Source organism: Artemia sp. Qi Xiang Cuo, chromosome 12 (assembly GCF_049724085.1).
Source record: "Artemia sp. Qi Xiang Cuo chromosome 12, ASM4972408v1, whole genome shotgun sequence".
In the NCBI taxonomy this organism is placed as follows: Eukaryota; Metazoa; Arthropoda; class Branchiopoda; order Anostraca; family Artemiidae; genus Artemia; species Artemia sp. Qi Xiang Cuo.
Window position 1 is genome coordinate 29,796,656 of NC_142805.1, and position 12,475 is coordinate 29,809,130.

The 12,475-nt window shown below is 36.1% G+C and overlaps 1 protein-coding gene across 2 annotated transcripts in view; it reads right to left on the reverse strand.

Moving 5' to 3' along the window:
• The window catches only part of Ubc2 (ubiquitin conjugating enzyme 2), a 38,658-nt gene that overhangs the window by 20,671 nt on the left and 5,512 nt on the right, over positions 1-12,475 (reverse strand). For both annotated transcript variants that reach the window (XM_089097898.1, XM_089097897.1), the window contains exon 2: positions 3,453-3,615. In XM_089097898.1, coding sequence (XP_088954024.1) covers positions 3,453-3,601 — 149 coding nt within the window. In that variant the 5' untranslated portion in view covers positions 3,602-3,615. The remainder of the gene's footprint in view (positions 1-3,452; positions 3,616-12,475) is intronic.

Here is a 12,475-nt window from a genome sequence, read left to right on the forward strand (position 1 = left end):
CAGAACCAGAGAAATAAGTCGCCTTTATATATTTTCGCTATAGATATACAGTATTAAGAGCGCTTGAGGGTGTCAGCCACATACCAGCAATAAGCACTTTGCTACACAGTAGTGAAGTGCCAGCATAGTGAAAATTGAAAGTGTTCGCTGAGGTTTTGGTACTAAAATTCAAAGCTACTGCCTAATGGAAGGGTATTCATTCTAAAACAAGCAATTGCTATGATCCTCGATCATATCTTTGCCCTGTCTTCTACGTAATGATACCAACCTGTCTTACTTCGTGTACGCTAATGATGTCGTTCTGTTTAGCAGATTGAAAGTAGATTTATAAGACAGCCTAATCAACTCCAAAGTGATTTTAATCAATCAGACATTCTCTTAACATTGATCAGTAGAACTTTTTAACTTCTAATGTACTGCAAAGAGATGAAATCAGAAATCCCGCAGTCCCTAAGCATCGGAGCTAGCATGTCTTGGTATAATGGTTGCATTAAATGATTAGAAAAACTAGGCAAGCTATTTTTAAGCAGACAACTTACGTCGTTAAATGTAGTTACGTCTCAGTTCCTCTGAACAGCAGACGCTAGCTCACAAAGAAGACTATTTTGCCCTGTACAGACGGACATACAAACTATGTATATATTGCCTACGAGTTATAAATAACGATATAAGTGCAGGGTTGGTCAACTACATAAGGAAACTTGTTAAGAAAACAATTCTTACTTCATAATATGCAGAATAACCCTAGTTAATATATATTGCAGGGGAGAACCTTTATCTTCTTTAACAAAAATCTGAAAATAAACATGAATCGACTGGATATCCCGTTTTCAAATATTTTATATTCGTAGTTAAACACTATCAGTACCATCTACCCAAAACATATTAATAGCCAAATACTGATAAAGTAGGTTAAGTTGTGCTAGATTAGTTAGATAGAACTTGCTTGTTTATAATGGGTGTTTTTTATAAACGATTTTCAAGACTTAGAGAATAGACGCAAATATTTAAGAATGTGATAGAAAAACTGGAAATACAAGGAAAATAGTGAAGATAAAGGATCTCCCCCTGCAAAATATGTTAACTAGGATTATTCTGCATATTATGAAGTAAGAATTGTTTTCTTAACAAGTTTCCTTATGTAGTGGACCAACCCTGCACTTGCACCGCAATAACATTAGTTGTCAGCTTTAAAACACCAACTTTTACACATCAAACGCATTTAAATGTATTCAAAGCTTGATGAAGGTGATCAGATCTGGTGATGTACTTCCTCTCCAGTTTTGATCTTCAGAGACAAGTTTTTCTATGATAAGAGGGCATTATTTTGTTCACGACATGCAATAACAATGTCCAATATAAAAAAGTAGAGGGAATTAGTAAAAGAGGAAGTTTTGGCACTTTAACATGGACTCAGAGCCATTCCTGGGGGGGGGGGGGATTTGAGGCGATTGCTACGGGAATTAAATAAAAGAAACTTAAAACAAACAGAAATTATTCCGTATATGAGAGGGGCTATTCCCTGCTCAACGCCCCGCTCTTTATGTTAAAGTTTTCACTGTTTTATAAAGCAGAGTTGTGAGAAAGAGTCAGCCCCTTTCATATACGGAATTATTTCTGTTTTTTTTTTAAGTTTTAATGTCACTCCTTACTTTCAGTAAAAAAAACTTTTTTTTCATTTAATTTCTGAACGTTTCTGAATTAATGCATGTTTTGAATTTGGTTCACAATACATGAGTAATTAAAAAAAAATTTGCATTTTAATTTTCTTTTTTTTTACTAATAATAACTATATAATAAACTAAAATTGATTTTTGTTCCAGTTGTTTAAAAACGACTCCTGAATCACAAAGGCTGTTTAAGTAGAATAATAACCTCTTTTAAAAGTTAAAAAAGAATCTTTAGCGTAAGAGCGAGCTATTGAGGAGAAGCAACCCATCACATATATGTAATATTTTCTGTTCCTGTAAGTTTTTAAATGATATACGGAAATCCAGATCCCCCTCCATGGAAAATTCCCTTCCACCACGAGGAACTATCTTCATGGAAAGATTCTCCCACGTAACTTAAATTAGTGATATTTGCGGCATAGTAACAAAACGGCCAAAGAGGTTGAAACTATTTTTAATAAAATGAAAGTCACAAGTTGAGCAATTCTCAAATCACTGAAATGAATGAAAGAAAAATGTTTAAAAGATATACGTAATAATTTATGTTCGTTTTAAGTTTTAATGTTATTCCTTAATTTCAGTTGAAAAAAACTTGTTTTTTTTATTTAATAACAACCATAAGTCGAAGACATACAATATCTTTGGTTTATTATTACATAAAATCATAGTTATGAAGCTTCTTAAGGTAAAATTAAATTCTAAGATTGGCCAAAAAATAACACAACCAAATTATTACTTATATCGGCCGTTATTTAACAAAATTCGAACTTTAGCATAAAGAGCGAGGTATTGACGAGGGGGCGAAATTCCTCATATAGGTAATATGTGGGTTTCACCCCCTAGTCAATACCTTACTCTTTACGTTAAAGTTCAAATTTTGTTCCAATTCGTTAAGAATGACCCCTGAATCACAAAGGCTGTTTAATTAGAACAAATAGCTCTTTTGAAATTATTAAAAATACTTTAGCGTAAAGAGCGAGGTATTAAGGAAGGGACGAACCCCCTCATATACGTAATGATTTCTGTTCGTTTTAAGTTTCAATATTACTCCTTACTTTCAGCTGAAAAAAAATTGTTTTTTATTTAATTTCTTACTGTTTTTTTAATAATGCTGGGAAACCCAGCCACCCCTTCATGTAAATTCTCTACCCCCATGAAAAATTTTTCCACGGAAAGATCCTCCCACATTTTTCGAAAGGGGAGAGGAAAGATCCTCCCCCCTTTTTTTCAAAAATAGGGCAAATTTTCTAAGGCTCGTAACTTTTGATAGGTGGGACTAAACTTGATGGAACTTATATATTTAAAATCAGCATAAAAATCTTCTTCCTTTGATGTATCTATTTGTATCAAAATTCTGTTTTTTAGAGTTTTGGTTACTATTGAGCCGGGTTGTTCCTTACTTACGGCTTGTTACCACAAACTGTTTGATTACCTACTTCGATCCAATTTTTAACTTTGATTTGACTGTTTTGCTTATATTTGAGTTCCACCAATCCTAGGAACAACTCTATATAGACTGAACAGAAATTAAAAGCTCTCAATGCTTCTGACAGCATAGCATTAACGAGCATAACAAAAACAAGGATCAAATAGGATTTTCTTATACCATCATAAGAATAAAAATATATACAAACTTTTTTTTATTGAAAAAATAACCATTTCATGAGGGGATGGAGGCTCTTAATATCCCTCCTCTTTTCTCACACCAATGCTTGCATCAAGACACCTTGTTTGTACGGAGACCAACACTGTATTACTACAAATAACAAACTGGAAACATACCTTTTAGCCGAGGTGCTCAATGATTTTGACATCTTGGTTGAAGGTTTTTGCTCTTTTTCAGGTTTAGACTGTGCAGGATTTGAACTGGTGCTAGAAGAGCTGCTACTGCTTGGAACAGCACCTGCTACATTTGAACCAGCACTTGACATATTCCACAAACCCCCTGGAAATTAAGTTGAAACCCATGTTCAAAAAATAAATTGAAAAAACGAACTAATTTAGATCAGTTAAAAAAAAAAGACATGGTCTAAAAAGAAGATTTATAAAGTTACACATTTTTTTTGAAAAGCTACAAGCAAATTATGCATCGCCAACATTTGCATAAAAAACATATTAGGATAAATATCCAAGTACTTTTTCAGGCAAAATCTTTAAAGATTTTTGTGAAGAAAGGTCTTTCAGACCATTGAAGAGGCAAAGGCAGCTTCCTGTATACAGATATTTGTGCTCGTCTAATTTCTGGTATATTCCTGGCAATTCTAGAGGTCATAAATGTACAAACAGTAAAACAGTATTGTCTGAAGGAAGGGATATCAGAAAAAGCTCCAAGAGAAAGGGACTTGTAAAAAAGCATTTCATGGTTCTGATTTTTTTTACTTTCCTAATAGTGTCCTTAGAGTCATCTTAGGATACTCCCCCTATCACAACTATATCCATAATGGAATAGACGATTAGTGAATGCATACACCCCTACATAGGAGAAAATAAACAAAAAACTACTGAACACAATGCATGACAAAATTATTGCTTAATTTCCTTCTGAATATTCTTATATCAAGACCAATCATGTTCCAACCAAGTCAAATTGCGTTTATTTTTTTAAATATACACCATAATATCTAATTATTATTCAGGAAGTTCTTTCGTGCATGTAAGATACAAATGATAGATTCTTGTTTCATGTCCTTTGCTTTCTCAATTTTGGCCATATTGTCAGTCACAGACAAGTTTGAATAGAGACTGTGATATTCATTTATTTATTTGAAAACATGTCATACAAAAGCAAGAAGACGGAGCAGTAAAAGAAAACAAAATAATAAAACAATAAAAACGACGATTAGACATTTCACAAAATACAAGACAAGCAAATATACAAAAGAAACCAGAATAAAAAAGGACATATAAGCAAACAAGTATAAACACAAGCTTTTACAATCTAGTGTACCCATTATCTTACCACTTCAAGATATGGCTCCAGTTTTGTGACGGATTAATCATTAAAACTCACAATACTAGATGAAACGGCAGTACATGAATCAGTTATGCTATAACGAATAAACACCAACGAGTTTCGGGGCCGAGGTGGGAGCCGAAGGCGATAACTTAAAAAACGATAATATTACTATCTAATTTACATAATATATGTGTGAAAAAATAAATTCAAAACGGCGCGACATATGATATATGATGCAGAACAATAACGCTAAACAATCATACAAGAAATAAAGTATTATTATTTTTAAATTTTTTTGAAAAACCCATCACAATTAAACACACAACACGACAGAGCATAGGAAAAAAATATCACTGCTTTAAGAATATGGGACCAATCATTTAAATTCCCATCAATTTTTCTATCATGTTTTGCTATCTATCTCGCGATGGCATCTCGCGATGGCAACTTCTGGGTCAGCAATGTAGTGAATTTCTATACCACGGAGGCAGATGAAGCAGATACTTGGCAAGAGTTTCCAGAAGGGTGCAATGTAGAGGATAAAGGGAAGGGCAACAGTATTTTACAGCCTTGCTAGAAGACACTGGTTAAATCAAAGTTTACAAGATACAGTGGAAGCGTAAGCTGCTGAGCATTCTCCACAGACCACCACTAATGAGATAGACTCCCTGACCGACCAGGCCACATCAGCAATCATAGAAACAGCAAAGGACGTTCTTGGACGAAAAACCACAGATCACAGATGAGATCACATTGGGCTATGCGAGGATAAGCAACTTTTTTTTGCAATAAATCTGACTGTCACAGCCGGGATACTTAGAGAAGAGTAGAGTTAGGGGTCTAAACCCCAAGCTTTCTAAAAGCCAGAATATTACTTTACTGAAAAAAATTCATATGAATTTACTGAAAAAAATCTGCATTGTCAGCATTTAATATACAAACGCTGATATTTATTCCTTAAAATTTTAATTGATTTCTTAAAGTTAGATAAGTGAAAACACTTAAAAGATCTTTTTCAGTAAAGTACAAATTATATTCTGGCTTTTATAAAGCTTGGGGTTTAGAATCCAATTCACATTAATTTCTGCTTGTTTTGAGTTTGACTCTTATTTTTTTTAATTTCTGTTCGTTTTGGGTTTCATTTATTTATTTATACTGATTTATAGTAGTTGTATTCTTAGTACATTATTTGATTCTATTTTTGTTCATTTTGGTTTAACAGAGTTCTTTACTCTTTTTTAAAAAATTATTTTGTTGAAAGTTTTTTTAAAATTAATTTATGTTTGCTTTATATTGACATAGTCTTTTTCAGGGAGAAAGACTGAGCCTCTCCTAAAGTTAAACAATAATCCCTTCTATAAAAACCTTAAGTATCCCCTTAGCATAGCTTAAAACCCTTGCTCCTAATCTCTAGGCATTGTTTCAACCCCAAAGGCCTTGTTATGTGATATTTAGACCATTTTGAATAGAATAGCTATCTCAAAATTTCTGTTACATGAATATCAGGACAATAGGACATGTGTTTGTGTGTGTGGAGGGGGGGGGGGTATCTGCCCTCCAATCCCTTAGACTATGTAAAATAGCACTACATCATCTGATTACCAATGAGCCCCCTCCAAATCTTATATGACCATGGTTTCTATAAAAACTTTATATGTCTCCAGGGCATAACTTATAACCCTTACCCTGAGGGCTGTTTTTTTTTTTATCCTCAAAGACATCATTTCCAGACCGCTCTGATATGCTGAACAAAATGGCTATATCAAAATTTTAATTGGAAGTGTTTGGGGAAATTGACGGGGGAGGCATTTGTCATTTGATCACTTTCTACTAATAAAAAAGGCACTACTCATTTCTCAATTCCAATCAAATGAGCCCTTTTTGAAGCTTTTACAACAAAACTCTGTAAAAACCTTACTTGCCCCAAGGCATAAATTACGAATCTTGTCCTGAGGGCTATGAAGAGAGGATTGTCATACTCGAAGACATAATTTTCAGACCTTTTAAACATGTTGAACAAAATGGCCCTATCATAATGTTTAGGGAAATGATGTGCATGGGAGGATCCTCCCTCCAAATACTTTAGACTATTAGAAAGGGCAATATCCCTGTCAATTTCCAATCAAATGAGCCCTTTTTGAAATTTTTACAACAATGCTTTCTATAAAAACTTTATATGCCCCCAGGGCATAATTTACAACCTTAGCCCTGAGGGCTGTGGGGAGTTGTCATCCTCAAAGACCTAATTTACAGAACTTTCAACTGTGTTCAACAAAACTGCTATCTCAAAATTTTGACTGGACGTGTTTGGGAAAATGGTGGGCATGAGAGGATCCTCCCTCCAAATACTTTAGACTATTAGAAAGGGCAATATCCCTGTCAATTTCCAATCAAATGAGCCCTTTTTGAAATTTTTACAACAATGCTTTCTATAAAAACTTTATATGCCCCCAGGGCATAACTTACAACCTTAGCCCTGAGGGCTGTGGGGAGTTGTTATCCTCAAAGACCTAATTTCCAGAACTTTTAACTATGTTGAACAACATGACTACCTCAAAATTTTGATTGGATGTGTTTGGGGAAAAGGTGGGCATGAGAGGGGGGTTAGTTGCCCTTCAATTACTTTCGATTATTGAAAAGGGCACTAGCCCTTTGAATTTTCAATCAAATGATCCCTTTTTCAAGTTTCTGCAACAAAGCTTTCTATAAACACCTTATATGCCCCCAGTGCATAACTTACAAACAGTGCCCAGAGAGCTCTGGGGGAGTCTCTTCCTTGAAGACCTAATTTCCAGAACTTAACAATATTGAACAAAATGGATATCTGAAAATTTTGATTGAATGTATTTGAGGAAATGGTGGGCATGAGAGGGGGGTTAGTTACCCTCCAGTCACTCTTGACTATTAAAAAGGACACTAGCCCTCTCAATTTCCAATTGAATGAGCCCCTTTTAAAGTTTCTACAACAATGCTGTCTATAAAAACCTTATATGCCACCAGGGCATAACTTACAGCCTTTGCCCTGGGGGTTCTGGGGGGTTTCTCATCCTCAAATACATGATTTACAGAACTTTCAACTATGTTGAAAAAAATGGCTATCTCTAAACTTTGATTGAATGTGTTTGGGGAAATGGTGGGCGTGAGAGGGGATTAGTTGCTCTCCACTCACTTTTCACTATGAAAAGGGGCACCAGCCCTTCAATTTCCAATCAAATGAGCCCTTTTTGAAATTTCCACAATAACTTTCTATATATCTTAGAATTTGGGATGTCCATTGCCACGTCAGTTAACAAGCTTGACCAATTGATTCTGGAATCGGTGCAGCAGAGAGCAACAAAATGCATAAGGGGTTTTCAAAATTTGCCATGTTCTACCAGACTCCAGAGGCTCAAAATATCATCTCTCACATACCGACGTAAGCGAGGAGATGTATTGATGACATTCAAATTGATCTGCAACCACGATATCATCCCTGACTTATTCCAGTTAGATAGTTCGTCAAGAACAAGAGGGCACCCCCTAAAGCTCTATCGGAAACGCGCTAATACCAGGCTGCGAAACAAATTTTTCTCCAACCGTGTGGTTGACCTATGGAACTCCATTAGGCAGATTGCAGTCATGTCCCCTAGTATTGAACCCTTCAAGTCAGCTGTTGACGGAGATTGGTGCAGCAAGCCATGGCACACAGTTTGGGATGCGCCCGATGAGCTGAGCCACCATCATCATTGACCGGCGTCTACAGGATTCGTCCTTATCGCTGGCTAGTGCGATTTAAGGTAATAAATCTTATATGCCCCCAGGGCATAACTTTTTGAAGTTTCTACAAAATTGCTTTCTATACAACCTTATATGCCCCCAGGGCATAGCTGACAACCCTTACTCTGAGGATTGTGGGGTGGGTTGTCATCCTCAAAGACACCATTTCCAGAACTTTCAACTACGTTGAAAAAAATGCTATCTCAAAATTTTGATTGTGTGTGTTTGGGGAAATGGTGGGTGTGGGAGGGGGTTAGTTGCCATCCAATAATTTTCAACCATTAAAAAGGGCAGTAGCCATTTCAATTTCCAATTGAAATAGCCCTTTTTGAAGTTTCTACAACAACACTTTCTATAAGAATCTTGTATGCCCCCTGGGCATAACATACAACCCTTGCCCTGAGGGCTGTGGGGGAAGTGTCCTCCTCAAAAAATAATTTCTATCTGGAAATCAACTATGTTGAACAAAATGGCTATCTCAAAATTTTGATTGGATGTGTTTAGGGATGAGAACTCTACAGTTTGGCACCTTTAAAGTCCCTTTTGCAACAAACGTCAGAGCCAAAATTTCAAGACATAATTTGTTCTAATCATACCATGATTACTCTTCAAAATTTTCATTTTTGCCAACCCAAGGGCAGCAAAGCAGCCCATAGCTTAAAAATTGGCAGTAACTTATTGAAACTACTGCTATTACTATTAGCAACTTTGCTGCATCCAGCTGCTTGAGGACAATACAATTATGTACACTTCTTCTTCACTAGAAAGCACTTGGACTCCATCATTTGGTGTCCTTCTGGCTTCAAAGTTGGTTGATTCTCCTCCATAGCATTGAATTTATATTCTTCCAAGGGGAAGAGAAAACTAATTTGGCATTTTCATAAGGGCCAAACAAGGGAAGCTTAGGGTCCTGCTACCTTTTCCCTGCAATTTCAGAGTAAACTCTGCAGGTACCCCTGTGGCTCTTGCAACAGGACCCTCCCCTTCTTATGCTTGTTGAACCTTCTTCTTACAATTTACAGTACTTCTTTTATGAAATATTGATGCTTTGGAAGAAGTCAATGATTCGCTTGAAGATCCATCTCTTTTCCTGGGCTGGGAAGTCTGCTTCTAGCAACAGCTTAACATTTTCCAGCAATCCCAACTTCTTGGTTGTTCTTTTCAGTTTAGAGGAAATTGTTGCTGACTTTGGGCATTCAAATAGGAGATACTGCATAGTCTGTATTGTTAATGTACATTTGCAACAAAAAGGGCTTTGGTGTTTTTTCTACAAGTGTTCTTCCCTTCTGAGAATCATTGCTTGGCTCTTAATCCTAAGAAACTCAAAGTTATCCCTCTGGTATTTAAATATGAGCTTCAATGGGCTATAGTGAATTAATTTACCATTTCTACATCTCAGTGCATCCCTAAGGGTGATAGATACCGAGTTTTGGCCAATTCCAGAAGACCTCTGGATTGCTTATTTTGACAGTTTGTCAACCTCCTCATTAAAACGTATTCCCTGGTGGCTGGGACGTGTTGGAAACCTAGTTCTACCCCCTCCTTGGCAAGGGCTATTATCCATTCTTGCAACCAATGGACATCTCTGTCAGTAACTTCAAAATGGATTTTCTTGATAATTCGTAGAGATGATTGGGCGTCTGAGAATACAACTGTCTTTTTCCTGGGAGGAGGATGTGCATGGACCACCTTCAGACCCTTGTATATTGCAGCTAATTCAGCCATGAGGACAGAGGAGCCATTAGGGAGCAGTTTTGAAATGTGGAGGTTTAGCTGGGGGAAGACTGCTGCAGCAGCTGCTTTACCTGCTTGTATATGCCATCTATATAAATTTCCAGGAACTCATGGAAGTTTGTCGTTCTAATTTTCTGGAATTCTGCTTGAGTTATTACTGGAGGGATATTTTGCAATTAGCTGGAGGCATACATTAACAGGAGTTAACCTGGAGGAAAAGGCAGACAAGGGAAAGATAAATGGTTATTTTCCCAGGTTGGGCATTTGGAAATAAAAGTATCCCATGCCCCAATTTTTCCTAAACATTGAGGACTCATTTTCACAAATGTTAACAGGTACAGTGGGTGGTCTAAGCCATATGCCTGAATCCTTGTAAAATACCTTACTGATAGCATTTGGGTCCAAAATCAAGCTAGTTGGCAAACTTTTCCTCCCTTTGAGTGATGTGCAAGACCACTTCACAGCTTTGACTTAAGCATTCTATGTGAGTCTTTGATCCAAAGTTAATCCTAAAACCACAGGGTTACCTTCAAGCTGAATTAATGAGCCTTTCATGTAAAGCTGTGGTGCTCAGACATCTAGAAAAATGTGGAATACTGTATTTTTGCCAGAAGAAAGATCATGAATGCGTGTTCATTTGATTGTGTTTCACCAGGAATGATTGTATCAAGCCAATGGTCCTAGAAGATCAGTACAGGGTTCATTTGCTAGCCCCCCCCCCCAAGCCCCTTATTTCCCTGAAGACATCAGATATAAATCTTGAGATGGCCATTTGGTGCAGCAGAGTTGAAAGGTCCAATAACTATGCCTCTAGGAATGGCATGACCCCCCACAGCCCCTAGGCACAGGGCTGTAAGTTATGCAATTTGCTCCTTGTTTATATAAAGTACTTCTTGTTGAGAAACACACAGAAATTGTTCATGGAGAGGGGAATTTTTAGCAGGAAGGAAGTTTTCTGTGGGGAACAAATTTTCCAGGTGGTGTTTTCCACATGGGGGAGGGAGATTTCCAACCATAATTTGAAAAAAAGATCAGAAATTAAATTTAAAAAAGTTTTTTTCAATTAAAAGTGAGGTGCAACCTTAAAACTTAAAACAAGAAATTATTCCTACATAAGCAGGACTGCCCCCCCCCCTACCCTTTGCTCTTTACACTAAAGTTTGACTTTTTCCTAATTCTTTAAAAAGACTGCTGATATACAAGGGCTATTGAATTGGAATAAGAAGCTTTTTAAAGCACTAAAAACATTAGCATAACAAGCAAGTAGTAGAGGAGAGGGCAGCCATCCAAACATATAGAATAATTTCTGATCATTACATGTTTTAATCTTGCTCTTTACTTTTAGTTGCAGAACTTGATCAAACTCTGAAAAGCTTCATAAATAGAAATGATAAGAGTAGACACAAGTTTAACAAAAAATAATAGCCTAAACAGAAATTCAAGTTCTTACAACAAGTATTGTTGATAAATAAATCTGTCTTCACATTTGTTGATCAACAATACATTTGCCAAAAGAGACCTTTAGATGGGAATAGAGCTTAAGTGCCACAGGGGCTAATAGTGCAAAAACCTTTTAGGTAGATTGTAGAATTTGTTAGTTTTCTTCCTAAAGGATATTTGTTTTTCTACATTTTTGTATCTTTGTAGGTTTTATTGAATCTTGATACTGAGTTTTTCAATGAAAATACTGCAGATGAAAAAAAGCCCTTAAGCATAAAAATGAAATTTGAAATGAAGTGAAGGACCATTAAGACATGGAGTAACTTATGCAAAGCCATGATATCTGCACCATCTCCAAATTCATTCAAAAACTTTGTGGCAAACACTCCACAGATGAGATTTACCCATCAGCTGACATATAAATAATACAAGTGGGGTTAAGTTAATTGACACACTTAACTCAATCCACATGACTTGACTGCCTTTTTGACTTGAGAATACTTAAATAGGCATATTTGCCTAATGCTGTTATTCTTGAAAGCTAAACTGCATTTACCAAGAAAGGCAAATATCCAGCTCTGCCACAACCCCACAAAGTTTTTGTAATACAAACTCTACAACTGCTACAACACCATTTGCATCACTAGACATCGATATGGATGAGTCATGTCAGAAGACCAACAACAACTTATCTTTTCACTAACAATATTAGCTTACTATCATTCAAATGAGCTAAATATAGTTGTTTACTTGAGCAATTATAACCTGATCCTACTGACTGAAGTTTGCCGAGTCAAGTAGTAATAAATAAAAAGTTCAAATAATGGTATATCCTTTTAATAAACAGTGATAGGTTTCACAAAAAAAACTAGATATTTTGGTCACATATGCAGTGACCATCATTAGTAGTAATACTCCC